Below are 25,220 nucleotides of genomic sequence, written 5' to 3' on the forward strand. Positions count from 1 at the left end.
AGAAGGCAAATTTGTTACTGAGTGAAGACGTTTGGTGTCTGAAGTAATAGAGTAATAGAACAGTAGTAGAATAGAAGCATATACTTGACCAGTCAGCACTGTGCAAACTGCATAACTGAGTCATCACTCACTATTAAAATGGACAAATGTATGTTATAGCAGTGGTTCCTAACCGTATTGCTGTTATGTGTTGCAAGTTGAAGCAAAAATGTGGACCTACTAGGGAGCAGTTTTGAACTGGCCTACTATACACTACTTCATTACTAAAAGCAGTAATAAGAGCCACTTTGAAGCCTCAATTTTATCTGTAATTTTGTCCATTTCTTTGTTTGAATTTTTTTCAGTGTAATATTCGGTAAACGATGATTAAGTACACTTAGTCTGCATTTGTGGGATGTTTAAAAAATTCTTTTTTCATTACCTTAAGAGTATTGGCACACGTTAATGTTAGGACATCATTTGCACATTTGTGATTTCTCAACATGTAATCATCCAAGTGATAGAAACAAGTTTTATTCTGTAAAAAGTTATAAAATGAATATTGTACAAAAATAAAGTCTGTAGAGAGCTTTGGTTCAGTAACACAAAACAAGACAACTTTTCACAGGACTTGACAACACACTGCAGGATGGAAAAGTTACAATCTGCTTCCCTTCAAATTCTTACTGGAAATTGTTTCTCGTCACATCTCTTTTTTTAACATTACTTTGCGTGCTAAGATTCCCTTAAGGTTCCACAACCTTAAGAGCACCTCAGAAGCATCCACAAACTTCAGTCACAACAGAACACTTTAACACTTGAGCAAACCATCATACACCAGGACAGAGGAGTACAGAACACAGCATGCACAACTGTGTATGCGTGTTAGGTATGGAGCCAAGCAGTTGAGCTATTGAGCGCACTCTTGTATTTTCTCTCTTCTGAAAAGGCTCATTAATGTTTGCTATTTAAGATTGTGGAGATACAGCTGATGAACAATGCCAAGTTAAATGGAGCTAACTTGTGATTTTTTGGGGGGGTGAGGTTGTAGTTTGGCCTAAATACCCCATCTGAATTGTGTGGATTTTGTGCTGTGTACTGTATATAAGGGATTATAGAGTAAAGCTAGCTCCATGCTCGTTGTGTGAGCCCTGATTTTGCTCCGTAATCCACGGAATTGTCAAGGCGCTCCCCCAGGGTCTTTCTGCGTGGCAGAGACCAAAATCTGCTCTCTCAACGCTTGTGACGTAGGCATCACCAGCTGTTTCTGAGAGTGCGTGCTACTCTGTATGAAAGTCCTGTTTCAGAGTGCGTGTTTGTGTTTACTATCTGGATTTCAGACCAAGCCTGTCCTCGTTTTATTCCAGGCATGTGCTTGGATGCGGGGCAGCCTTCCCAATTGTTTTATCTTCAGTTAAGGAGGTTTATTTCAATTTGGCTGAGGAAGACAGAAGCAGATCTTGCTTAAATGGTATTAAACACCAGGGAGCCATGACAATCAGAGCAGCTTAAGTTAAATGTTTGGGGATCGTTTTCTAAACCCAGATCAAGGGGGCTAAGACTTGGCCGACAAGCTGCTGAGGTGGCCTTAGTGACCTCAGGAGGAACTCCTAGACGTTAGGTAGCTGGAGCACTTTTCAAATCCCCGCTTGATTCAGAAGGATGTTGTCTGTTTGTGATTTTTGGGTCTCCATGGGGCACCGTGTAGCTATGCTAGAAACCTCCCCAGTAGTGAATTTATTATGTCTAAGAATAAACACACTGGGCAGGAGCTGTATTTTCTCTTGCAAACAGATAATTGGTGTAGAGCAGTTGGAGAGCCAATGTTAACGTTTTGCTAAAACTGTTCCATTCGAGTAAACATTGACTGGTCTACCACAGGCTGTGCACCCCCTCCCCCCCCCATATCTCCAAATTTAGATTCTCTTTTCCTTAGCAATGTAAAATTACAGTAATGGTGAAGAGTATAGCAAGCTGTTAAATATAACTGAGTTTTTTTTTTTTCCCTTTCAAAGAACAGTTGGTCCACTTGTCCTTAAGTTATCTGGTTATTATTTTTGAAATGAGGTCTGACTGTACCATTCGTTTTAGCCAACAAAAGAGGTGAGACTGGGTTCTAATGTCCTATAATCAGTGAGTGATTATTTTACAGCTAAAACCTTGAGGCTAGATTATCACGTCATCTGCTTTTCCTTAGAAACACATGCTCCACTTTGGCACCATCCAAGACGGAGGAAAAAAAGCTCCACAAATAAATAAGAAAAAAAACACTCTAATACAATGGATCGTAATAAATAACAATAAGTTAATTAAATTTCAATAAATACGCTTTTCATATATACTATATATATAGATAACTTTCTGAATATTAAACATTTTTGTGATGAGTCTGTCACGGCTGCCGTGGGGTCAGTCCGCGTCTTGAGAAGGGCGCTCGGACTTTCTGAATGTAAACGTTTGAGGTCCGCTGTGGTCGGCATGGCATGACCACCACTGTCTGCAGTTCATGGAGAGATCCATAAAATTTGTGCTGTCCACAGGCTCTCCAACTCACTTACAGCAAAGCACCCATCCAAAACGCTACCACACACACTGCCTAAATTAGTGTTTGTGTATACTTCAACGATACAGCTGTCGGGTTGTGATTTGTCTGTGACTTGCTGATGAAGTATGTTATTGTTGCCATTTAGATATCATTTACATTTGAAGCCACACTTATAAGGAAATGCTCTGGTTTTGTTTGGTAACAAAGTGAATACTTAGTCGCTGCTCCTCAGCTAGAGTACTTTTTCCTGAAGCTTTCGCTCTTGAATCTCACTCTTTTGGGTTGAAAGACTTCCACCAGATCTGTCGTGTGCCTCTGCGCTGCTAGCTTTTCTCGGGCTGTGCTTTTTGGGTGTCTGGAGAATAAGCTATGACACACTCAAGCCCTGCACTTTCCCTCCGAGAAGCAGCATTAGTCTTTGCACTGGCCTCAAGCCCTCTGAAGTGCGAGACTCCTGCGTTTCATCCAAGTGTCTTTTTTTCCCCCTCTCACTTGCGCATCCTCAAGTCAGACACAGGCACACTTCTTGGCGGAATGCTTCTTGAGAGTGTGGTACTCCAGGTCATCGTCCAAGAAAGAGAGATCATCGTCGAACGCGATCGGCCGACAGCAAGTTCTCGAAGGCGAGTCTTTGTCCAGCTTCTTGTTGTGGGTGAGGTTGTTCAGGATCTTGTCATAGTTGGTCTCTGCATCGTGACAAGGACCACTGCAGTACCTGAATATCAACTCCTCTTTGGTCCGGTACCCCAACCCCAAGTCTGTTACATTGAGGTGGATTTCTTTGAGAAGGCACCCACGGCCTTGACCTTTCACCAGTTCCTCTCGACCCCCTTTGCTCCCTCGGCCTCCTCCCCGTCCTCGACCCTTCTTTCTTTCTCCACGTCCACGTCCTCCTCTTTCTGTGTTTGCTGCCCCTCTCTGTCTCCCCTTGTCCTTCCGGCCCTCCAAGCCACCTTCCACCGCAGGGGACCTCCGTAATCTGCCAATGGTCGCTTCAATGAAGTCCATTACATCATCAAACTGCTCCGGATAGAGGCCGTTGATGTCATCTTGAAGAGACAAAACAGAAATCATCAGAAACTGAGTATTGAGTTGCCATGCCTTATATCAGAGGTTCCCAACCCTGATTCTCAAGTTGCCCTGCCCTGCGTTTTTTCATGTTTTCTGAACCAACTACTCAGCTTCTTGACAAGCCTTTCCTAAGTTGAGTTGGGTGTGTTAGAGCAGAGAAAATAACTGTGCAGGACAGTCTTAAGGGGCCAGATCTGTTCTCATAACAACATACACATCTAAGGACAACTTGTTAAACTTTTGGTGTCGGATTGCTGTAAAATCTGCGGCAAACAAGGGTGCACCCCCTCTAAAGCCTTACCCCCAGATAGTCTGTGCTCTTTTAAAGTCCTAGCAAATACTACTGCTTAATTGAAATTTTCTAGGGGGGCTTTTCTGCCATACTAACTTACATTACATCCATGGGCTGACGAGAGGCTTTGCTGACAATTTCAAAAAGTGAACCACCTCGTACTTCAAGCGCCACCTTCACAAGACACTGAAGTTTAGAAATATCATTCCTTTTTCGACCCTAATAAGTCTACGGTCCCACCCACATTTACCCCAGAGTTTCTCATGGTTGTCTCCAGACGTTCTTGTTATGAGATCACATCTGGTCCAGCGAGACTAGGGTATTCCAGGAATAGGGTTGAGAACTATTGTCCTCTGTGTGTGAGCACATACTGTCCCTGCTAATGTGCTCCTTTTTCCTGAAATGAAAGGAGTAAAGATACAAGGTGATATGCAGTCCCTCACTTGATGACTGATTTTATTTTCTAGATTCTGTTCCCCTTAAATACACAGAAAATGCATTTAGATTATGACATTGAGGTACAGCAGGATACATCTGTTGAACGGCAAACTCAAAACATACGCTCTGTCCTGCTCTTGAACGTGGAGGAGAAAGATGAAGAGTCCTTTGATCTACGTGTAATACACAGTGATTTCATTAAAGAAGGAACTCCCTCAAGTTCTCTCTCTCACAAGTCAGCGAAATGGACTGCATTATGACATCTGGAAAAGCTCTCTCGAGACCATGTGTCATTTGGAAAAAAAAAAAACCAAAACTAATTGTATTATAATGCATCCACTCAAAAAGTAATGTAATTGGAGGAAGCGACAATCCGAAAATTCCATTAAATTGCACCATGAGCCAGGTAAGTCAGGGTAATTTGAGGTGTGTTTATAGGAGTGTGTGCTACGAGGGTGTGATGAGAATTCTGTCATTCTTGTTATGATAGCGTTATCCTTAACGCCTTCCCTTTGTGTAGCGTGCAGACTGCCTGCGTGGTCAGACAGGAGCTGAATTTCATTAGGAGTCACCTGTGGAACTATCAGCCAGCAGGTTACGTGATCTTTTTTTATCTCACTTCTCTAAAGCTCACCAAAAGCTGTTCACAACTACTGAAGACACAAAGAAATACCGAGGCACTATATCATGGACAAACCACTGAGTGATTCAATATGTGTTTGTTTTGTACAGTTAACCTACTTTTTTGCTTTCTGCAGTTGCAGTGGGCATCAGACTATCCCAAGCTTTTACTTGGCTCCAAGAGTTTTGAGGGAGCATATCATGTTCTTTTAAAATGTACATGTATTTCGGACATAAAGGTTACTCTGCTGAAGTTTACTCTGCCTCACCTGACAAGAAGGTTCTCGTTTACACGGACATGGTTGCACACCCGGATGCCGTTGTGTGCCACTAAACCATGGACTAAAGGAAACAGTCCTTAGGATAAGGGATGGACTCGCTTAGCATTCCATACCTTATCTAGAAAATTCGCAGGTTTACAGCCGTGTAAAGACAAGACAGTGTCATCTTCTGTTAAACAAATGGAGAACCTCCCACACAGCTGTTGAAATGGACATAAACACAGGGAAAGTATGGCTCTCTGTTACCTAAAACGTCCATATACAGCAAAACCTTTTCCCTTCGTGTCGTCGTTTGCCTGGATTCTGGATTTGCAGCAGTAACTTTGTTAGGGACATGGCTATTGTAGTCTCCCTTTGTGAGTCTGAAAATAATAAACACTGGTCTGCTGGAAGGAGCGGTAGGGAAGCTAAACAAATCCAGAGAAGAAAGGTCAACTCAATCCCTGTGTTTAGGGCACTGTCACCTTAGTTGTCATCTGTGCTGCCCTTTACTTTCAAATTGCATAATGGCATACCCAGACAGATGGAGATCAAGACTGCTATGACCACAGTGTATGAAGCTACGGTGTTTGTAAAACAGATACAAATATAATTACATATCTTCTCTAAGACGGATCTTTTCAAAGTGGTTTGGGCCAAATAGTTGGTATCCCTCGTGGTTAAGAAGCTCTGGTTTCAGCGTAGCCACATTGGAAATCTGTATGTTGGCAGAAGGGTCACTGTGGTGCAATTTAGCTTAGTCTTCCATGACACAGGAAGAGTCGGTCAACATAGTTTATGTTCTCTGCTTAAGTGAAAAATGATGTTTGACAACACAGTTCTGTCCGACTTTGAAATGAGGCATGCTGATACGCGTAAGCAGGTGGGCTTTTTGAATTTATACAGCTGAAGAAACCGTCTCACAGTAAGTGCACTCATCATGGTAACCACTTTCCGTCAAGCAGTAGTTCCCAGTCCTGGTCCTGCAGTACCCCCGAGCTGCATGTTTTGGTGATTTCCCTTCTCTAACACACCTGATCCAACTAGTCTGCCAATTAACAAGCACTTCCTGAATTGAAGTGGATGCTTTAGAGCAGCGAACACACTAAAATGTTCAAGGCAGTAGTACTCCAGCACCAGAATTGGCAACCCCTGCCAAATAGAGCCCCAGCCCGCTTTTTTAAAACGTGGACTTACATTGTTCTTCCATGGACGCTTGTTTCAGACTGGCAGCTTCAGGACGGGAGTCTATGATGGGGTCCACAGCGAGGGGCTCAGTGAGATGCTGTGGCAGTGAAGCTCTCTTCGACGGCTGCAGCTTGTGGAACAGAGGGCGAGCGGACACAGAGCTCAGGAGCAACAAACACGTGGCTAGAACATCCCATAACTTCATTTTAGACTCCGTTCCTATGGAAGGAGCTGCAAAGAAAAGGAAAGGCCATGCTGAAGGTTACTCTGGCTCACCTGCACAAAGTGCAGTTATACAGATGGCTAACGGCTGGTTTCCATTTCCATCCTTTTTCTCAGGATAAGGAAAAGAGAAGGAAGAGACTATGTTGAGGTGAAACATATGAGACCCTGCTGTATTATTTTGTTTGTTTTGAGGTCTCTTCTTCTCCATTCTAATTGGGTCACTGACAATTTTTTAATTTACCATGGTTAACCTACAAAAAATCCGTCTTGTGATGAGCAAGACAGGAAATACCAAAAATTACAAGTTTGGCATGTTTCTTGAAATCAAGAGTACTTTTGGATACATATGAATAAAATAGAATGTGGTGGGTTTAAAAATGCAAACATTGGCTGAATTAAAAATAGGCTTCAGTCTTCAGTTCACAAGTCCAGAATAGCAAAGACCGCTTGCGTAAATTCGGTTAATGCCGAACAGATTTTTGTCAGTACAGCTGAAGCAGAGAATGTGTGTTCTGTGCCAGAGCCCCTGATCCTTACTCGCAACCTCTGCCTTCAGTAGCGTGTATTTGGATGGTCCCCTATAGATGATCTACTGATACTTAAATCATTAACAAAATTTCTGGTGATAATTGATTATCAGCAACATTAGGGTCAGGTCAGGTTTAGGAGTAGGTGTAGGTTTTGCCTTAGGGGTTAGGTTTAGTGTTAGGGATAGATTTTCATGTGCAGTTACATTTAATAGATATTTAGTTGAATGTTACTTAAACACCTCCTGAGCATCTACAGTGGACCATCCAAATAAGTGTTACCAAAATAATAAACATGTTTATAAAACAGTGCTGTGCAACAGTCTTAGGCACCCATGAAGACTGTTTAAGACTGTATAGTAAGCGTGTTCTTGCCTGTAAAAACACTGTATACAATGTTCCTAGATGTTTTGCTTTTAAAAAAGTTATTATGTTGCCTAGAACAACACAGGTTTGGTCGACTTCTCATTGCACTCCAGCCGTTGCATGGATTTGTTAGATTCTATCAGCAGCACACCTGACTTAATTAACTGATGGACTGATTAGCCAAACTAGTTATTGAATGGAAACTACAAATACTGGACTTTCTTGGTGAGAGCTTCGGAAATCAAGTGAACGGAAAAAACTAGTAGCAATGTATTTGGGAATAAAAATCTATAGATTTTTCCTTTCCTTTCTCAATGTGTCTAATAATTAGCTATCATATATTTTCCATGTTTTTATGTTGCACACTGACTGTAGGACTCTAGGACCCATTATTAATTACACCAGTCTGTCTGTGATGTCTTGCAAATCCAATATAGTGCATTAAACATATATGGGAAACAAGTTTGTTTTGAAAGAAGAAGCAACCGAAACAGCTACATTCAACCATAGATAGCCGAGTTCCAACTACACGCTAAACAAGATTTAGATCAGTGAGTTCTATATAGAACCATTTAATGCTTGAATGGTTCTTCAGGCTGCTGGAGAATGTGTTGTAAATGGCTCTATATAGAATCTTTTTAAAAATATGTATACACTCTTTAAAGAGATGGTTCTTCAAAGTTCCTTAGTTAGGGGAATGCTTCTATTTAGAACCATGAGCTTAGAGAACCATCCCATGCTTAAATGGTTCTTTGCATGGTTGAAATGGTTCTTCAGATTGATGGAGAATGTGTTGTATATGGCTCTATATAGAATGTTTTTGAAAATGGTTCTGTATACGCTTTTAAAAAAAGATGGTTCTTCAAGGATTCTGTAGTAAAGAGGACGGCTCTATATAGAACTATTTCATGCTTAAATGGTTCTTTGCATGGTGAAATGGTTCTTGGAGAATGTGTTGTATATGGCTCTATATAGAAAATGGTTCTATATAGCACCTAAAAGGTTCTTCTATTGTTAAAATATCAAGCATAGAATTACGCTTTTTGCTGCTATATACACTCTTAAAAAAGATGGTTCTTCAAGGCTTCTATAGTACAGGTGATGGTTCTATTTAGAAACATGAGTTCTGTATCAAACACTGTATGCTTAATCGGTTCTTTGCATGGTAAAATGTCAAAAAGGGTTTTGCTGTTGTTGTGATGTCTAGCTTGTAACAATCAAAGAACCCTTTTTCGTGCTATATGGAACCATTTTCAAAAAGGATCTAAATAGAACAACATAACACATTCTCCATCAGTCTGAGGAACCATGTCACCAGGCAAAGAACCATTTAGTTCTATATAGAGCCATTCCTTTTACTGAAGAAGCCTCAAAGAACCGTAGTAGAGGTAAGTTGTTTTGTCTAGAGAGAACCTGAACTATTTAACAAGCACAAGAGCAAACTTGCATGCATGCACTTTCCACAGACCCAGAAAATCACACAGTGCTGGAACACCTGGCCCTAAAGTCTACATAAACAACAGTGAACAGACATAAACAGCAGGTACACGCTATGCTCCCTTGACCACAACACTGACCACGTACTTGGAAATGTGTAACCAGAGGAGGTTACATGCTGGATTGGGCATCCAGTCCTAAACGTGGTCCAAAATCGGATCTTATAGGAGTGCAGAAGAGTGCTATGGTCTCAGTCCCAGCCTGACTCACCTTAGCTCGGACCCATGCAGACCTGCAGTCCGGACACACACGCAATTCCGAGTCACGTTGAAGGATCCACGCTGCGTTATTAGAGTGGCGTCCGGGAGAGGGAGCCTTCAAATAATCCGCATCCATTCAGAGCGCTTCGTCCACTGTGTGTGTGTATGTGTTCGGTAGACCCCCCCCACCCCACCCCCTCCTTCGTCCCGTGCGCTCCGCTCAGCGCGCGGCTGGCTCCCGTCCGTGCGCTCTTACGCGCAGATCCACGATGGACATTGGGAATAAAGGCAGCATGACCCCGCAGACCGAACAGCGAGTCGTACCAAACAGCCGGCCACTCTTCCCTCAGATCAGCCACACGGGACCTTCACTGATGGCTCCCGTCCAGCTCCATCATTTCTCTCCCCCCGTAGAGCCCCCCACCAATCCTCCTGCTCAGGTAAAACTCCTGCTGTGGGCTTTGCGCTTCCTTTCACTCCCGTTCAGTTGTAAGGGGGAGCTGCTCGACCGCTGCTATCCATACAGACGCGCATGTGCCTGTCCTTATGGCTTTTATGGGGCTGGAGAGCACTGACGTCTCTTGAGTCCGCCTCCTACACTCCCCCCCTCCACCCCACCACCTCCATCCCTTTACCAGCCTCCTGGACCAAACCGTGCAGGCGGCAAAAGTTTTCTTCATATCAATTAACTGTACAGCTGTAAATATAAACAGAGATTGTGCCAGCCTGACGGTCCACTATCAGATGTCCAGGAATGCAGCGACGCCACTAGGCCAGCCTGGGTCGAGAAAGCTGGGTTATGTAATTTCTGGGTAATGCTAATCCAGGTAAATGTAATCCCAGTTTCTGCATTTCATTAATGTTTGTTTACAGTGCTGTGCAGAAGTCAGAAACCAGTCTTTATTTATGTAACGTCCCATCAAAAAGGCAATTTCAGTTCAAAAAAGTGCAAAACGTTCAGTTCACAAGAACTGAATATATCTTTTCAGGAGACTCACTTTCAGTTTTTCAAAGATATTTTCCAGGACACTTCCGCAGTTCAGTCTTAGAAGTTGTTGCAGTCTGGACTCTGAGGTGGTCAGTCCATTGTTCATCTATCCGTCTATCTGTCTGTCTGTCTGTCTGTATATCTATCTATCTATCTATCTATCTATCTATATATATATATATATATAGATATATATATATATATATATATATATATATAGATATACAGATAAAGTATTGTATTTATAATATAATAAGTATACATATATATACACATATATCTATATATGTGTATATATATGTATACTTATTACTATATATATATATATATATATATATATATATAAATAATAGAGAGAGAGAGAGCTGTTGGAGCATACTTTTACTGTAAGGCAATGGAACCAGACTTTTTTCTGGGCCATTTCTTTTGGGCAATTCATCATTATTGGACAACAGAAAACTGTCAAAATCGAGATATGAGGTTTTGTTTCGACAATGTTTCCACAATAAATGTCACTGTTGTCGAAACAAAACCTCATATCTCCAAAATGGTAACTTTACAGCAGAAGGAAAAACCTACTTTACTTTTAATGTAAGTCAATGGAACCAGACTTTTTTCCAAGTCGTTTTGGGCCATTTCTTTTGGTTCATTCATCATGAAATTTACACACAATGTAAAGGGCAGCAGACATTTTCAAATTATGTCAAAAACTGAAAAATGGAGAAACACCGTTTTCTTCTGACAACAGATATGTAAATATAAATCTGTGAAGAATGAATAAGCTGTCCTTGATGGCCACTTTGACTGGAAATTAAATAAATGAAGGGCATCAGCCCACAAATATCAGTGTGTCCACAAAAGACTCCATGGTTGCACTGAAATACACTGAAACTGAAACAGGTGTTCGTCAGCTGCATACATACCACATCCTCTTACTGGCCATTTTCACAGATAAGGAGTCAGACTTTGAGTTAGATTTTACATTTTGTTGGAAGCATCCAAAAGCTTCTACAACACACAGTGTATCCATTATTTGAGAGAGCTCTTGCCTAAGACCAAAACTACAATATGCAATGTCTTCCTCTTTCTCATACAGAGCCTGTGATAACATGGATGGAAATGCACTGCAGCTCCTGTAGATGAATGCATGCAACAGGCCTGATATGAATAACACATCCCCCTTGTGATATTCAACATCGGACTGCAAGGTGTTTGGTGTCACAAATAGCTGTTGGGGATTATATGGATGACAAGGCTCAGAAAGGCAACCCTGCTACTCCTGTTACTTCTGTTGTGCACCTGAGGAGCTTCCGCCATTTTGTTAGGTAACATATACCCCGACTGCCCTTTGATCTCGTACTGTCATTTCTGTCATAAAGAACTGTTTTGGCCTGCACTGTTTGGCTATATGGACTCTATGAATCTAACTAGACGGTATGTACAGCAAGCCAGAACACAAACATTCCCAGAGCTAAGCTAGTTTCATTGTATTTGCTGGATAGACGGTTTATTACATTAGACTAAGCGATGGACTTAAATCCTCCTCCTGACATTCAAATCCTTGATGACAGGGCCTGGTTTGTTTTGCTCTGAATAGGTATTAAGGTGAATGTGTCTGAGCTATTTGACTTGGACTGTGTACTATTGCATGTGTTCGTTTAGCCTTTCAGGCCGGGGGAGGGACTACACCCTGGAGCGCGTCTCTCCTCTGTAAGGGCTTACAACAGGCATGCCAATCACCCCTGATATTTATGTTTCAGCGCTGAAGTCATAATAGTGTTTCGAGATGCAGCCTTGCAACTCGTGTAGACCCAAGCATGCTTGTACAGAATGATACAGAATTTGGGCTTTTTTATATTTCATTGTATGAGTTTATGCTTTACAGCCCCAGAGAACCTAAAACCATTCTTAATGAGGTTCTAACATCTCCATTAACATCCATTAACATCTCCTATTATCATATATGCATAAAGGAGAGCTTAATTACAAACATATTTTACATGTCGCTGGTGTTACATGAATATGGTGTGACGCCAGTGACGGCGACTCCAGTGACGTTCGGGTTAAAATTGAGGATTTTGTAAATCGGCTGACTCATTGGCGGTCAGATGATATACAACATTAGTTTGACAAAATTTTAATTAAGTTAAACACTGGTGACACATAAAAGTTCTGTGCTGCCTGACAAACAAAATTATTAATAAATTAATGAAATATAGTGAGAGAGTGTGACTCGCCTTCTCGTGCCTTGAGATGCTTCCTCTCTGATGAGCCTCGACCTAATGAAGCAGTTTAATAGAGCTAAAAATACTGTGTTAAAATGTAACATAGGAGTCCTGATAACACCAGTGACCAAATTCTCAATTTTTTGTAAATAAAATATATATTTTTGTAAATGTAGTATAATGTTAATGATATATAAAAAAGTAAACTTGAATCTGTTTTATACAAATTCCTAAGTTAAACCTCTTAAAAATATTGTTTTATATTAAAAATGGGGTAACACTTTCTATGAATGTCACCTTTGTAAGCATCTATAAACACATTCATAACATGTTATAATGCATTCATAAGACATTATAAACATAGCTATAAATATTTATAAAAATGCATTATATGTTATAGCCATGTTTATTATGCATTATGAATTGTTAACATAATACATTATAAGTACTGATCATAACAAATTATAAGAGTTCATAAGTCGTATTTGTCCGCTCTAAGTAAAGTGAAGCGTACTGTACTAAAGCCTCCTCCAGTGTTAAGAGTGAGGCTTCAAGTTGAAATATTAACTGAAGGATTTACTGAAACACTAAAACATTCACAGTAAAGCACATTACAGGCTTCAAATGTCAGAGTTTAAACTAGTGCTGCCATCAGTGTTTTACCCAATGTGGGAAAGGTAATGTTCACCACCGTTAGCTTGGTATTTGTCTTTACGCTCTCCAAGCTGGGACTGACTTCTTTGGCACTGACATTATAACATGTTATTAACACTATTTATAATGCATTATATTAACAATTCATAATGTATAATAAACATGGCTATAAAGTGTAATTCAGTGTAATTCCTTTTTATAAATATTTATAACCATGTTTATAATGCCTTATGAATACATTATAACATGTTATAAATGTGTTTATAGATGCTTACAAATGTGACATTCATAGAAAGTGTTACCCAAAAATGGTTTCTCAAATGTTGAAAATTGTTTTTGTGACAGATGCAGAGTGACTATGAAACAGGATAAAAAAAAAAAGAAAAATCAGAGAAATCATAAAGGAAAAGTATTGTTCAATTTTATGTCAACTGTGTAAATGTACATCCTGACTTTTGGACCTGTGCCTAATATTTCAAGCATCTTTTTCAAGCCCTGCAACCTTTGTGACACGGTTTCCCACTCCAAATAGGGTATGACTCATCTACTATGACTCTTATCCCAAAGAATCATGGTGCAAACCCACACTGCAAATTAGAGTAAAGCATTTTTTGAAATCAGTGAAGTCTTTGAATACTAACTAATAGAAATTCTGATCGAATGTCCTACTGTACTCTACTTACTCAGGATCTTTACACCTCATTATAGGAAATGATGTTTTATTAGAGCTTCACAAGGCCTTGAAGAAGAACTATGTGGCTGATTTTGCTTTGGTTGACATTCTGAGCTTCTCATTCCATAGTGAAGTCCAATCTCTGTTGCTCGTCCACCGAAATATGCAAGCATGGTTATATTTATGCTGTGCGGTCATAACTGGCTAGAGGCCCAATGTCTCTGCTTTAGGTTTTCCAGCAAGGAATCGCTGTCTTGCGAGTTTTCGAAGTCCAGATAGAGTGCATACATGTGCACAGTAATGCTTTCCATATAACAATGTAATATTGAAAAAATTATTTAGCATTTTACCATGACACACTCTATTTTTATATAGGTAATTTTGTGATGTCAGTCTATTGAACAATAGCTGACAGCTGAAAATAATTTGTTATGCAATGAATGTCTGCTCGTAGCTGCTTGTAACGTGACATTTGCCCCTATGTGTAAAACTGTTGTTAAAAAAAAAAAAAAAATCAAATGACTATGGAAATTCTGATTGAGTAAGCAGGGAACTTTGGGCATCAGAATGGTTTAATTATAACCTTTATGTGCCACGGGTGTAGAGAGAGTGGACAAAGATCAGAGTGCCACGCAACATGGGTACCATTCATACATAGGACTATTTCCTTTGCGGGCCATTGGCCTCTTGCCTAGAAATGAGGTAAACATCCTGTTCTTCTTCCAGGTTGAAACTCTAGGTAACACCTGAGAGGGCTTGTCTGTTTTGACTGAGGACCCATTATTACAGCAATAAACTAGTAAGAATTAGTAAGCATTGAAAGTGAATCAGCGTGAAGCTTAGATTAATGTAAATATGCATGACATCAGCACCAACGTAACGCCAGTAGGTGTTAAAGGTCAACAAGCTAGTTTTGAGTAGTGATTATGACCATTTTCTTTGAAACAGAACCCAAACCCATGCTTTTTTTTGTGGGCCTGGGAACAGTAGTCACCCATGTGATAAGTGGAGTACTACTGGAGGCAAGCGTTTCCCAAGGATTTTTCTGACAGGACCTTACAATTCACACGTAATACATAACCCTACGGTTTGACAACCTTCAGGGAGAATCTCCAAGCTCTTCTCATAACAGCAGCAGGTTGAGACCTCTGGACTGGATCTTTGTATCCAATCTAATCAGGCCATATTACTGTGCGAGACAAATTATCTGTGCTAGTTGATTGCAGGTCGATCTAACCTTATAAACAACATCAGTGCTTCAACCTTAGCTTGCAACTGTTTTCTCCAAGTGTCTGTTTGCAGGTTAATCCAGTAATGAATGCTCCATTTGGCCTTCACCGTTTTTATAAACATTACCATTAAAATATTTATTTTAAACTGATTTAAGACAGAAATATGTAATCTGTAGTTAGTACAGATCTTGCCTGAGCAGGTGCATTTGGGTTTCTTGACATCACCTTTGTTCATCCCTCCCCTCTCTCGGATAAAAGTTTTAGGGGTTCTGCAAGCGTTATCTGGGCTAGGTGGGAATGGCTGTGGTGTCACACAATCGTAGCCCAGTTATTATTAGAGACGCTTTAGGCAGGGTGAGTTGGTTAAGTGCAAAGAGGGGGACAGTGCAGAGATCAGTGAGCAACCCTGGGGAGAAAACAGAGAGTGAGATTTCCACTCTGCAATGCTCCCTGGGCGTGGCAGCTATATGTGATAAATGCAGATAAGGGATGATTAATGTTTCGGGGCACAGATACTTCTGGACTTTCATCACGGGTCGAGGGAGCCATTGGCCTCTAGACTCTGGTAGAGGCCTCGACTAAGTTTCCAAGCCGTCAGAGACACATACAGCATGGAGAAGATATGCTGGACATCTTCCCAGGATTTTATTGTCTGTATTTTCTCAGTACCTTCTTCCAGAATTGACATGCCAAGGCCAAGTAGGTCTATCAAGAGCATAGCTGACCTAGGTAGACTGCCTTCTTTTGCATTAGCGTTGGGACCTGTCCTACAGATCGATGTTGACTTGGTTGATCTCCAGGAGTCTAAATTCTTACAGGAGTCACGGTGTCCAGCTTGCTACAGGACCAAACCAGGAATGCTGCAAGGAATTTGGCAGGGCCAGTCCCTTGCTGGTAATTGTTGCTGGTGGGTCCGCACGGGACAAGCACCCCACAGATGGACCCTGGTGCCGTCTCTGTAAGCCCCAAGCAGCTTGCCCTCTGCCCAAGCCACCCTCTGCGGTCACGCCTGATTGTGCTTGGAGGCCCACCACACTGGGGATGGATGCCACTTTCGGAATGCCTTTGTGTTGATATTGTACCTATGAGGGGCCTTTGGCATGACCACCACCAGCTGCTAGTCACACCCTGTCTCATTAGGGGCGTATGGGCCCCCTTAGTAAGCATGTACATTGGTGTCAGTTCTGACCTGCACTGCTTTTAGGATAATGGAGTGGCTGAGCACTCTATAACCGGTCTTTTAATCAAATCGTTTGTCATGAATGTCCACAGCTAACATTATTAAGGCAATGCCTTAATGATGATGCTTGTTGTTTGCAGCAGTCTTCTCACATGCTACCCATTTCCTCAACCACAGAGGGCTATTTTGATGCTAACCTCTAGCATTCAGTGCTAAAAGTGTGGTATTACATGGACTTCGTCTTGACTTTCAGCCTGCAGACTCCCTCCACCACGTAACAAGGTCATACTAATTGGAGGAGGAAGTGCCAGGGATGGTTTGGGGGGGGGGCGAGGGTGCGCTTTCAGGCCTAGCAATGATCTGAGTCCGGAGTGGGATTCTGTTTCTGGCCTCCATTCCTCCAAGTCCTGATCTAATCCGGCCACCATCATGTGTTCAGGGGCGGGGGGTGGAGAGAGGTGTCCATCCGGCCATGGTGCACAGGGAGTTGGCAGCGCCATGCTGCCTCTGCAACCCAGCGGATCAAAGAAAGCAGGCAGCTAAGCCACTCTCTGGATCCGTGTCACTCTATATCCAGAGGATATTATGTCTCTCTCGCAAGCTGTGGCAGCTGGCCTGCTGGACCCGAATGATCATGTATGGCCATAAGGTAGGCTCGCAAACTGAAAAACAGAGCAGGGGAGTTAGCACGGCTTCAAGGTCACAGCCATAGTATTTATCTTGCTGAAGCTCCCTGAACCATCTTTGACTTATTTTATAGGTGTGTTGACTAATGCTGTTTGATCCCTGCGACTCAAAATCACGTGAAACACTACCTTGCCTAAGGCCGTACCTACTGTATGTGCTCTATAGTACCTTAACGTCTGTGATCCTCCCTCCAAGTATGACACCAGATGTAATACTTATGTAATAATGGACTGAGGTATCAGTGACTGCGAGTCCAGGTAGAGTAACCGAATCCACTTCAGCATTGACTCCCATCGCATCAATCACTCATAGATAACAACAAAGGCCAGTTCAAACGCACCATTCAGTGAAACCGCCATGAAAGTTATAGAGCACAGCTCGACACAGAGGCTTTAAATGAGACCCATAAAGACCCACTAATTTTCTTATTGCTACAGCTGGTTCTCCTTACCTCATATGTATTCTGGCACCAATCAAATACTTAAATGTTGTTCTACACTTTCAAATTCAATAAACCGTCATTACTGGAAATTAAGATTACATAATGTGAAAATAGCTCCATAATTAGATGAAATTGGACTTGTATGGAGTTTTCCACACAGGAGGAAAAATGTTAGCATGTACTGTACTGAATAGAGTTTTTCACCTAGACATGGAATGTCTTTGGCATCCTTCATCATTTACTGGCAGTGAGGCCTTCCTTGAATGTTCTAAGACTGTCATGCCAACAGTAACATGCGCAGTGTTGTTCACAATGCTAATAACCTATAAACAAATGACAAGAGCTACGCTAATCAGTGGCCTTGAGGCTCGCTGCTGAGTGTACATGATAATGTTAATGTTAATTGGATTGCAAGGTCAGGTTGAAGTCGGGAATCTTCCAGTGGGCCCGGCTCCAGCAGGATCAGCGAGAGTATGGCAACAGAGTTGGTGTGAATCATGCAGAATGTTTCAGAGGGCACGGCCTAATTAAAGACAAATCACGCCTGGCCGGCTGCCAGCTCATGTTTGCGAGTAGGCGAGGCAAATCGAGCGTGCCATGTTTGGCATAAACACAGATTTCCTCAACTGCATGCAAGAAAAAGTCCCCTCAGTTTTATATCAATATTTACACACATAATAAAAATGCTTATTGTTTTGTGTATGAATGGTACATGTGGAAATATGCTAGTAGCTACCAATTAGTTATTCCAAATACTTTTAGCAGTGTGCAGTTAATGTATCCAGGTATGACATGCAGATTCAAACATACAATGGCCTTATATCACAGTAATATTTGATATATTAGGCAAATTTACTTGTTGCCAAGTTACAGATCAAATCATAATGTTTGTAAACATGAATGTTGGCTATACTTCTAGGTGGATAACACATCCAGTCAGCGGTAGAAGCATTTCACGTGGTGGTAAATACAAACAGGACAGACTGAACCCAAATATGGTCAATAATGGTAAAGCATTAGTGTTTGAGGCTGTAATGTCAGATGTTTTGGGGGAAAAATAGGGTCTATATGCCTTTTAAGAAGTGCAAACGTGCCCCATTTTGTTCTTCTACTGCTGAGAAAGAATGAAGGAAAATGTCTGTTGGGAAAACCTTTTGCTTTCTGCTTTATCCACCTCATGGCTCCCCTAATTTTCATTTTTATGTTCATTTTAATTTGAAACCATTAATGCCATCATGTCTTGGAGCTCCACCATGCTTCAGTGTGAATTTGCTGCAGTGAAAAAGCATGCTAAGGGACTGAGTATCACCTCAGAGCAGCTAGCCCTGACTCAGAGTAAAAAAAGTTCACCTCATTGCCATCTTACTAAGGTAATGCGTATACCCAACAACGTACTGGTACAGGTTTAGGTTTTACACATTTTCAAACTTTCAAAAGCTGGTGGAGCTGCTAAAATTCATTTGAAACTCAGTGAATGTATTGCTAGCTAGGCGCTAACATAACAGCTATTAGCCTTATCATAGCAGATAAAATAAAGGCTGCTTGTATAGCTATGTTTCTTTATTAAATACTGCAGTGAACATGAATAGCAGTTGCATGCTCTTGATTAAATGACAAAAAATTAAAACTATGCAGTCCAGTTAATGGTGAAGTTATCAGAGCGAGAAGATCAGTTTAATAAAGCAATAGAACATGAGAGGCTGGGCGTTACTGCAATCTTACCATGGGGAAGGGTGTCCTTAGGCACGACGCAAAGGAGTTTATTACTATTTAAAAGTAATCATTATTAATAATATAAACAAGTATTCTACCAAGAAACGTAGTTCCTTCAGTATATGGTATCGTTGCTATCATGGACTGCCGGATTTTGCCGGGCCCACACTACAGGATAATCAGGCTGATTTTGAGGCTGATTTGCTCCTCTAGACAATCCTGATAACAGGGTGATTTTAAACGATGATCTTTCCTGATCATACTGTGGTGTGGGGTGTCTATCAACCAGTCTTTACTCCTCTCATCTTCTGCCAGTCCAGTTTGGGCTGCCCCGATTGTGAATGGCAACATGTTACAGTATTTACGACCCAGTATCCTGTAGTGTGGGACTGACACTGATTCTCTGGTGTGTAACATGATGTTAACATCATGCATGAAAGACTGTCAGCCAATGAGAGCTGAGGTGAACTGAACTTGTCAGTGTGCAAGGAAGAAGTTGTAAGCATGTAAGCATGGCAGCTATATCGAGAACTATTCACCTTATACGTGTGTGTTTATATATATATATATATATATATATATATATATATATATATATATATATACACACACACACACACACATATATATATATATATACACACATGTATATATATGTACATATGTGTAGTGTGTGTACATTAAACCATCCTGCGGGCTAAGAGTGTACGACTACATTGATTGATCTAATGTATACATTTAAAAAGGGGGTTCTTCAAGGGTTCTTTAGTAAAGAAAATGGTTCTGTACAGAACCATGAATACTCAAAGAACAGTTTGCATGAAAAAGGGTGCTGTATAGCACCAAAAAGCGTTCTTCTATTGTAACAAGCTTGAAATTGTAACAGTAGAAGAACCTTTTTTAGTGCTATATAGAACTCTTTTAAAAACATTCTATATGGAACCCTCTACAGCACCTTCTACATCAATCTGAAGAACCCGATGCAATGAACTCTTTAATAATGCTGAGGGTTCTTTGACTGTTCATGGTTCCATATGGAACCATTTTCTTTACTAAAGAACACTTGAAGAACCATCTTCATCCAGAAGAGTGTGGGCTACAAGGTGATTTTGTCAAATTACATGTAGCAATCTAGATCACTGTTTCTTAATCCTGGTACTGGCAACCCACTGCACTGCACAGTCTCAAGTATATCATTGATTCAGCAAATCTGATCCAGCGCATGAAGGGCTCGATAATCAGTTGATGAGCTGGATCAGGTGTCAAGGAATACTTGAAACTGTGTGATGATGTGGGTCGCTTGTGGAAGGATTAAGAAATACTGATCTAGATTGTTGAACTAATGTTCTTAGAGCCTGTTGCAAAACCAAAGACATTCTCCTTCACAGCCTTTTTTTCTGCATTTCACTGACCTTGATTGAAAGTGAAGCTGTTCTCCTAAGTGTCAAAGTCATTTGATGGTCTTGTTCACAGCAGTTACAGACAATCAGGAAGACAATCACCTGAGTGAGTCCTTGACATTCATCTGTAGCCAATCAGGGTAAGAGACTCCGAGTACAGGCGTGTCTTAACCTACATTTGCTAGGGATGTTATGGGTGTTTGCAGTAGTGAGTTGCAAGTGTGTGTTGATCCTTCTGCATTACAAGCAGTCAGACTGTCAAAACTCAAGAGTGAGTTCTGAGTCATGCCCACCGGTTCTCTTCTAGTCTGGAGTTCTAGCTGACTGCATCTTCTAGATGGATCACTGCTGGTTTTTTCCCATAACACTAATGAAGCCCCTGAAATGTCAGATATGTCATGTCCCCTCTCAGCCTCACTGAAAATGAATGTGTGCTACTGGTGGAGTTGCTAGCTTGTCCTTATATGCTGCAGCAAATACACCCAGAAACTGAACTTATCTAGGATATACACTCATTGAGCACTTTATTAGGGACAGCTCCTTGTTTCTATGCTCATTGTCTGTTTTATCAGCTCCACTTACCATGTAGATGCACTTTGTACTATAATTACAGACTGTAGTCCATGCTAGGCCCCTTTCTGTTAAATGGTCAGGACCCCCACAGAGCAGGTATTATTTGAGTGATCATTCTCAGCACTGCAGTAACACTGACGTGGTGGTGTGTTAGGGTGTGTTGCGCTGGTTTGAGTGGATCAGACACAGCAGTGCTGCTGGAGTTTTTTAACACTGTGTCCACTCACTGTCCACTCTATTAGACACTCCTATCTTATTGGTCCACCTTGTAGATGCGAAGTCAGAGACAGTAGTTCATCTGTTGCTGCAGTTTGTGTTGGTCATCCTTTAGTCCTTCATCAGTGGTCACAGGACGCTGCCCACAGGACACTGTTGGCTGGATATGTTTGGTTGGTGGACTTTTCTCAGTCCAGCAGTGACACTGAGGTGTTTAAAAACTCCAGCAGCACTGCTGTGTCTGATCCACACGTACCAGCGCAACACACACTAACATGCCACCACCACATCAGTGTTACTGCAGTGCTGAGAATGATCCACCACCCAAATAGTACCTGCTCTGTGAGGGTCCATGGGGGTCCTGACCACTGAAGAACAGGGTAAAAGGGGGCTAACAGAGTATACAGAGAAACATGGACTACAGTCTGTAACTGTAGAACTACAAAGTGCACCTATATAGTAAGTGGAGCTGGTAAAATGGATGTTTAAAAAGGGGGTTCTTCAAGGGTTCTTTAGTAAAGAAAATGGTTTTGTACAGAACCATGAATACTCAATGAACAGTTTGCATGAAAAAGGGTGCTATATAGCACCAAAAAAGGGTTCTTCTATTGAACCCGATGCAATGAACCCCTTAATAATGCAGAGGGTTCTTTGAGTGTTCATGGTTCTATATAGAACCATTTTCTTTACTAAAGAACACTTGAAGAACCATCTTTTTTAATAGAGCGTGGGCTACAAGGTGATTTTGTCAATGTACATACAGCAATCTAGATCACTGTTTCTTAATCCTGGTACTATTCTCAGTCCAGCAGTGACACTGAGGTGTTAAAAACTCCAGCAGCACTACAGTCTGTAATTGTAGAACTACAAAGTGCACCTATATGATAAGTGGAGCTGATAAAATGGACAAAGAGTGTCGATACAAGAAGCTGTTCCTAATAAACTGCTCAGTGAGTGTAGCTACAGTGCAGAAGCCTGAGACCACCCTTCATTTACTTAGTTACCAAGACAAAACAGCTGTTTTTCAGGAGATACTACTCAGGAGATGAGCTATAAGATAATCCACTTGCACAAGGGAAAGTGAAAAAGTGAAAACCAGAAGAGTTTACAAAGCTAGACTTGGGAAGATTTAAAAGAGGCAGATAAAATGGGACTCCAAACAACCATGCAAGACCTGGTTGACCATGTAAACTGTCCCCATCAGATAAACAGCACCTAAAGCTTTCATCTTTGAGAGAGAGGAGAAAATCAAGCTCCACTCTTACTTCAGATCTGGAAAAATCCACATTCCATCCTTTCATTATAAGAGGACAACTCAACAGAGAACAAGAACTTTTGCAAATCAAACAAAAAAGCTGATGGTGTTCACAGAATAATTGACTGACCACCCCAGAGTCCAGACCTCAGCAGCACTGAATATGTTTGAGATTACTTGGACTGAACTTTGAAGGAGTGGAACAATATCCCTGCCTATTTCTTTGGAAACCCGAAGGCATATCTCCTAAATAGAATGAAAGCTGTAATAAAAGCACAAGGTGGGCACAGTAAACACTAAAACATGATATTTAGGTGTGTAAATTTCTGTTAAATATAAGTTTTCTGCTTTTTTTTCCTTGACACAATGAAAAATACGTAACTGGAAATTGACTGGAAATTAAATAAATGAAAGGATGTTTCTTTAACTTGCACAGTACTCCACATCATAGATCCCGTAAATTGCTATATGTGCCAAAAGCAGTACATACTGTAGGACACCATGTTCAGTGGTGTGAGTCAACTGTATTACCCATACTAACCATTACTAGTGCATGGTTTGATTACAGCAGATTCACACATTCTTGGTCAAAAAGGGTTCTTTAAATTGTAACAGTGGAACCTCTTTTGGTACTATATAGAACCATTTCAAAAGGGCTGTTTAAAGAACTATATATAACTGGTTTCCCATCATAGAGAAGATCTATTTAGCCATGCAAGGAACCATGTATGCATTCAACAATGTATATGTATATGTGTATGTATATGTACAGAGCCTTTGCCTTTACTAAAGAATTCTTGAAGAAGCATTTTTAAGAGTGAGCTGTGTTATTTTATCGCAGAGATAAATGCAGTTGGAACTGCAGTAGGAATAGCTTGAAAAATCATCATATTTGTTCCTAGCAAGTTGAATAACTGCAAAAACATAATAAGAAAAATCTGCTCTTCAGATTTATATGTGGTTCACAACCCATCTCCACTTCCAATTTTCCCCATCCAGACACAAGAATTGATAATAGTAGAGGCCCAGTTGTAGTAGGCTGTGTACAATGACTGCTACCATATTCCCCTTTTGGTAATTTAAACTGTGCTGTGGCAACAGGTCAGCACACCACACTTCAATTTTTCATCCAGTCTGTTCAGACAGTGTGAAATTTGGCCTCACCTGCCTGCCACTGCTATTATGAAATGTAGTTGTGCCTGCGTTATCCACCTGTTCATAGCTGATGCACCGTTGACCTGTGCTGATGGATCCACCCGTGCTTTTAAAATGCGTTCTCATGTTACGGACGCTTGTCATCTTCCTGTGCATGGCAATAACAAATATGCTTGGAGATGCAGGGATGTGCTCTGGCAACACAGCTGCTGTAAATGTCTTCGGACAGCTGGGAAAACTGTGCATGAGAGGGAACGGTGACCCGTTCACGGTCAAGACTTAGCCTCTAGATTGATTTTTAAGGCCAGGTCTAACAGCTGGGTTCAGAACCAGTGATATATTAGGAGCTTATTATACTTACCTTTGAAAGAATGTTAAGAACAGGATTCATTTATTCATAGCCGCCGGAACCGTCATGAGAAAATGAGACACCCAATATTTTCTTACTGTACCTTCAAAAATTTAAGTGTGGGTCAATGGTGGGGTCAATTATCTGTCTCTCAGATGACTGCAACATATTTTAACATTCCATTCTTCCTTTTCTTTCACGTCTTCTTTGCTTTTTTCGCCTTCCAGTCTGAGGATCGGTGTCCGCGTCACCTGAGGCGGACACGGCGAAGACGGACGGCTGTAGGACTTTGTGGTGAAACCGACGAGGAGTTTGATTATTTTCTTGAACAACTGAAGGAGCTCCCTTTCACCGGCACATAAAGAAGAAGCAGGAGGGGAGGAAAGGAGAAAAAAGATTTCAAAAGAGAAACGGGATCCTTCGTGCTCCACAAAGGGAATTGGCTTAAAGGGATCATTATGCCAAGAGAAAGGCCCGGGCCTTCGAGAAGGCAGATGGGACTTTCACACCGTGGCTGGAGGGCAACACACAAAAAAGAAGCGGGAGACCGCAAGAAGGTGGAGGTGGCCCAGATTGGGACACATGTCCCAGCTGGGCCGCCTTTGCTCGCCCGGCCTTTGGAGTGTCATCCGATTTCAGAGCCCTGTGAGGGGGCGACAGCTCCTTGACAGTATTGTACCGCATTGTACTGTATGTGGGCAAAAAGGATGAAAGATAATGGCAAAAATAATCGTTATACTAGAGGGACACATGGAGAGGCTGGAATGTCAGGTTCTTTTTTGATGGGTATTTTGGGAATAAAGAAAGATAAAGCTTATCAAATGGCACCAAACCCGGTGTCTATATAAGGAACTACACAGGTGAGCAGCAAGAGTTGCTGACAGTGCAATATACACCAACACATTTTGGTTTTACCAGACCATTTTAAAAATACATTCCATTCCAAAATCATGGGCATTGATATGGAGTCATCCCCCCTTTGCAGCTATAAGATCCTCCACTCTTCCCAGATTTTGGAATGTGGGAATTTGTCCCAAGTCAGTCAAAAGAACATTTTGTTCAGGCACTGATGTTGGGAGAGAAGGCCTGGCTCGCAGTCGACATTCCAATATATCCCAAAGATGTTCAGTGTGGTTGAGGTGCAGGTCACTGGAGTTCATCAAACCATGTGTTTATGGAGATTTGCTTTGTGCTGGAACAGGAAAGGGCCTTCTCCAAACTGTTGCCACAAAGTTGGAAGCATATAATTGTCTAAAATGTCTTCTGTAG

At 41.3% G+C, this 25,220-nt stretch overlaps 1 protein-coding gene across 1 annotated transcript; it reads right to left on the reverse strand.

Moving 5' to 3' along the window:
* Positions 1-689: 689 nt before the first annotated feature.
* On the reverse strand, positions 690-9,723 carry gdnfa (glial cell derived neurotrophic factor a). Its single transcript, XM_036595708.1, has 3 exons — positions 9,220-9,723; positions 6,404-6,625; positions 690-3,573 (listed from the first exon to the last, which is right to left on the reverse strand). The coding sequence occupies exons 2-3, from the start codon at positions 6,597-6,599 to the stop codon at positions 3,032-3,034; spliced, it is 738 nt and encodes a 245-aa protein (XP_036451601.1). The 5' UTR covers positions 6,600-6,625; positions 9,220-9,723; the 3' UTR covers positions 690-3,031.
* Positions 9,724-25,220: the final 15,497 nt, after the last annotated feature.

The sequence above is a fragment of the Colossoma macropomum genome, unplaced genomic scaffold, assembly GCF_904425465.1.
Source record: "Colossoma macropomum unplaced genomic scaffold, Colossoma_macropomum, whole genome shotgun sequence".
Classification (NCBI taxonomy): domain Eukaryota; kingdom Metazoa; phylum Chordata; class Actinopteri; order Characiformes; family Serrasalmidae; genus Colossoma; species Colossoma macropomum.